At 64.6% G+C, this 3,988-nt stretch overlaps 1 protein-coding gene across 1 annotated transcript; it reads left to right on the plus strand.

Annotated features, from left to right (window-relative positions):
- Nucleotides 1–279: 279 nt before the first annotated feature.
- Nucleotides 280–3,170, plus strand: LOC123148965 (pentatricopeptide repeat-containing protein At4g01030, mitochondrial-like). The gene has a single exon (XM_044568503.1). It carries the CDS (start codon nt 337–339, stop codon nt 2,944–2,946), a length of 2,610 nt encoding a protein of 869 aa, XP_044424438.1. The 5' UTR covers nt 280–336; the 3' UTR covers nt 2,947–3,170.
- Nucleotides 3,171–3,988: the final 818 nt, after the last annotated feature.

Consider the following 3,988-nt stretch of genomic DNA (forward strand, 5'->3'; position numbering starts at 1 on the left):
CCCCAACTCCAGCTTCTAGAGTTTTTTGGAGCTCCCCCTCACGAGCTTCATAAAAAATATGGAGTTGTACCCCAGATATTTTTTACGGAGCAGCATATCGTGGAGTTATCCCGTTTGACTTGTATTTTTTGAAGCGGAGCTGAATTTTAAAGACCTTTTAGAGGTCTATTTGAAAGAAAGAACGAAAATAACCACGTGGAAGAACCCTCCAGCCCATCCTAAAAAAAGCGTCCAGCCCGGCCCATAATGCAATTACCTCACTCGAACCGCCGTCACTGTCTTTTCCATTATCCGCAACATTACCCGCCGAGAGCTCTGCTCCCTCCGACTCCTCCAATGGCGCAGGCCATCTCCCTCCCCGCGCTCCCCACTCCCCACCACCACCACCACTACGCCGCGCCTCACAGCCCGAGACCCTCGTGCGGAGCCTACTCGCCGTCCCTCCTCAGAGCCGAGTCCCCCATCTCCGCCGCGCTACGAGCCGGGGACGACTCCTCCTTCCGCGACGCGCGGTTACTGCTCTCCCTGCTGCGCCAATGCGGCGACCTGCTCCACGGCGAGGGCGAGAAGTCTCCGGAAAAGGAGCGCACCGATCTCGCGGCGGCCCGGAGGCTCGCGCCGCAGCTGCACTCGCTGGCCGTGCGGGCGGGGCACGCGACGCGGGAGCCCCACGTGGCGTGCGCGCTCGCGGACCTGCTCGAGCGGCTGGGCCGCGGTGCGTCCGGCCGGCGGCTTCTGTCCGAGGGCGACGGCGAGGACTGGAAGGACGCGGTGCTGTGGAACAAGCAGGTGGCGATGCTGGCGGAGGCGGGGGACTGGGACGCCGCGATCGCCGCGTTCCGGGAGATGCGGGCGCGCGGGGTGGCCGCCGACGGGTACGCGTGCGCGCGGGCGCTCCACGCGTGCGGCCGCGCCGGGAGACGGCGGGAGGGGCGGGCCGTGCACGCGCACGCGCTCCGCGCCGGGCTCGTCGACGCGCACCCGCTCGTGCCCGGGTTCCTCGCCGGCATGTACGCCGAGGGCGCCGACGTGGCGGCGGCGACCACGGTGCTGCTTCGGACGACCGGCGCCGGCGTCGTCGCGTGGAACGCGGTGATCGCCTGCTGCGTCCGGCTCGGGCTGGTGGACGACGCCTTGGAGCTCGCGGAGCGCATGGCGAGGGACGCGGAGACGTCGGTGGTGGCTGAGCCCACGCTCGCCACCTGGAACACCGTGCTCTCCGGCTGCGCGCGCCACGGCCGCGACCGGGAGGCGCTCGCCGTCGTCGGGAGGATGCTGGAGCAGGGCCTGTCGCCGGACGCTGCCACCGTGTCCAGCCTGCTCAAGTCGGTGGCCAACTCGGGGTCCCTCGACCACGGCACGGAGGTCCACTGCTTCTTCCTCCGGCACGGCCTCGCGCCGGACGCGTACACGGGGACGGCGCTGGTGGACATGTACGCCAAGTGCGGCCGGCTCGACCTCGCCCAGAGGGTGTTCGACGGACTGGAGCACCGGAACCTGGCCACCTGGAACTCGCTCGTCGCGGGGCACGCGAGCGCCGGGCAGTTCGACAGAGCGCTGGAGCTCGTGGAGACCATGAAGCGGCACCGGCTCGACCCGAACGTGACCACCTGGAACGGGCTGATCACCGGGTACGCCATGAACGGGCTGAGCTCGCAGGCGATGCTGCTGCTCCGGCAGATCAAGGCCGCCGGCGTGGCGCCCAACGTGGTCTCCTGGACCTCGCTCATCTCCGGGAGCTGCCACAGCGGCGACTACCAGGACTCATTCACCTTCTTCTCCGAGATGCAGCAGGACGGCGTCCAGCCGAGCCTGGTCACCATGCTTGTCCTTCTCCGGGCCTGCGCCGGCCTCGCCCTCCTGACCAAGGGCAAGGAGCTGCACTGCTTCGCGCTGCGGCGAGCCTACGACGGCGAAGTCGTCGTCTCCACGGCGCTCATCGACATGTACGCCAAGGCCGGGAGCCTGACGAGCGCCAAGAGGGTGTTCGGGCGGGTCCAGGGCAGGAACCTGGTGTGCTGCAACGCGATGCTCACCGGGCTGGCCGTGCACGGGCAGGCGCACGAGGCGGCGGCGCTGTTCCACGACATGTGGCGGTCGGGGCTGAAGCCGGACGGCATCACCTTCACGGCGCTGCTCACCGCCTGCCGGTCCATGGGCCTGGTCACCGAAGCGTGGGAGTACTTCGACGACATGGAGGCCAAGTACGGCGTGGCACCCACAACCGAACACCACGCCTGCATGGTTGACCTGCTGGCCCGGCGCGGGTACCTCGACGAGGCGATGGCCTTCATCGACCGGTCGCCGGCCGACCACGGAGCGAGCTCGTGGGGCGCGCTCCTCACCGGCTGCGCGATCCACGGCAACCTGGACCTCGCGGAGTCCGCGGCGAGGCACCTCTTCAGGCTGGAGCCGCACAACTCGGCCAACTACCTGGCGATGATGAGCCTGTACGAGCAGCACCAGATGTTCGACGAGGCGGAGAGCCTCAAGTACGCCATGAAAGCAAGAGGAGTGGACGCGAGACCAGGGTGGAGCTGGACGCAGGCCGGGCGGGGCGTCCACGTCTTCGAGGTCGACGGCGGGTCGTCGCCGGCGCACCCGGAGACGGCGGAGATATACGGTGAGATGAGCCGGCTGGTGGCCCAGATCAGGATGGTCGGGTACGTGCCGGACACCGGCTGCGTCGCCTACGACGTCCCCGAGGAGGAGAAGGAGCGGCTGCTGCTCTGCCACACCGAGAAGCTCGCCGTCGTCTACGGGCTGATCCGGTCGGACAGGAGCCGGGCGCCCGTGAGGGTGGTGAAGAACACCCGGATGTGCAGGGACTGCCATGAGGTGATCAAGCACGTTTCGGCCCTGTGTGGGCGGCAGATCATCCTCCGTGATGCTTCTTGGTTCCACCATTTCGTCGACGGCAAGTGCTCCTGCGACGACTACTGGTGATCGAGCGAGCACCGGAGCACTGGTGATCAGATGATTATAGCTCAACTACGATCTTACTTTTCGGGCTAATTGACATGAGAATTGGCCATGTCTGCAAAAGGATCAGGGTTCTTGCATATTGCCATTTCTTACAGGGGAGTGCTCTGCGCCTGGACGCAAGCCTTTTTAAGAGGGGACTACGGCGCCCGCACCTTTCATTCATTGCGAAGCACTGTACATGAAAAGGAAGAGATGCATTCGGTGAAGATAATGGGAGGAAGAAGAAAACCAGAAAACGATTACAATCTTCCGAAAGATGATACAACACAATACTTCAGTACCTAAGAGCAATTCTAGCAGATTCCTCATATCTGCGATCACCACTCATCATGTCAGCACCGCTGGCCCACAGGGCAGTGACGGCCAGGGCTCGCCCCCGCTTCCCAGGCCGGTACGGGCTCGCAAGGTCAACAGGCGAGTGGTTGGGCCAGAGTGGGTGTAAGACGGCCCGGCCCAGGCAACCACTTACTTAACCACTCGCCCACACACTCACCAGCCATCCAGTGGATCACGGCGGCGGCACCGGCTCTCCACCTGTTCCCCTTCTCTTGTATGAACCCTAGATCGATTTGAGACCAAGTGTAATCGCTACCACTCTGTACTCTTGAGAGATCATTGCTAGTGGAATATACAGATCCTACCCTCGCTCCTAACATCTGGTATCAGAGACATCCACCACCCCTTCATCGCGCGATCTGGCGCAGTTCGTCAAAACTCGCCGCCTTCGCCAAGCCCGTGTTCAGATCGAGGCCATGGATCCGACCATGAAGGAGTACATGTAGAAGATCACAAGCTCCATCGAGGAGTTCCGTCTGGAGTTGCGCAGCAACACGGCGGCAATCCACGCGTACACCACCAAGCTGGACGATCTGACGGCCTGGCGGCCCGATCTGGAGCGCCGCATCGACCAGCTCGTCGATGCGGTGGCGGATCTGCAACAGGGGCGGCTGCCTGCGGCGGCAGCGCCTGGTGTGGCGGTCAAGGAGATCAGCGCTTCTGAGTC

This window comes from Triticum aestivum, chromosome 1B (genome assembly GCF_018294505.1).
Source record: "Triticum aestivum cultivar Chinese Spring chromosome 1B, IWGSC CS RefSeq v2.1, whole genome shotgun sequence".
Taxonomy (NCBI): domain Eukaryota; kingdom Viridiplantae; phylum Streptophyta; class Magnoliopsida; order Poales; family Poaceae; genus Triticum; species Triticum aestivum.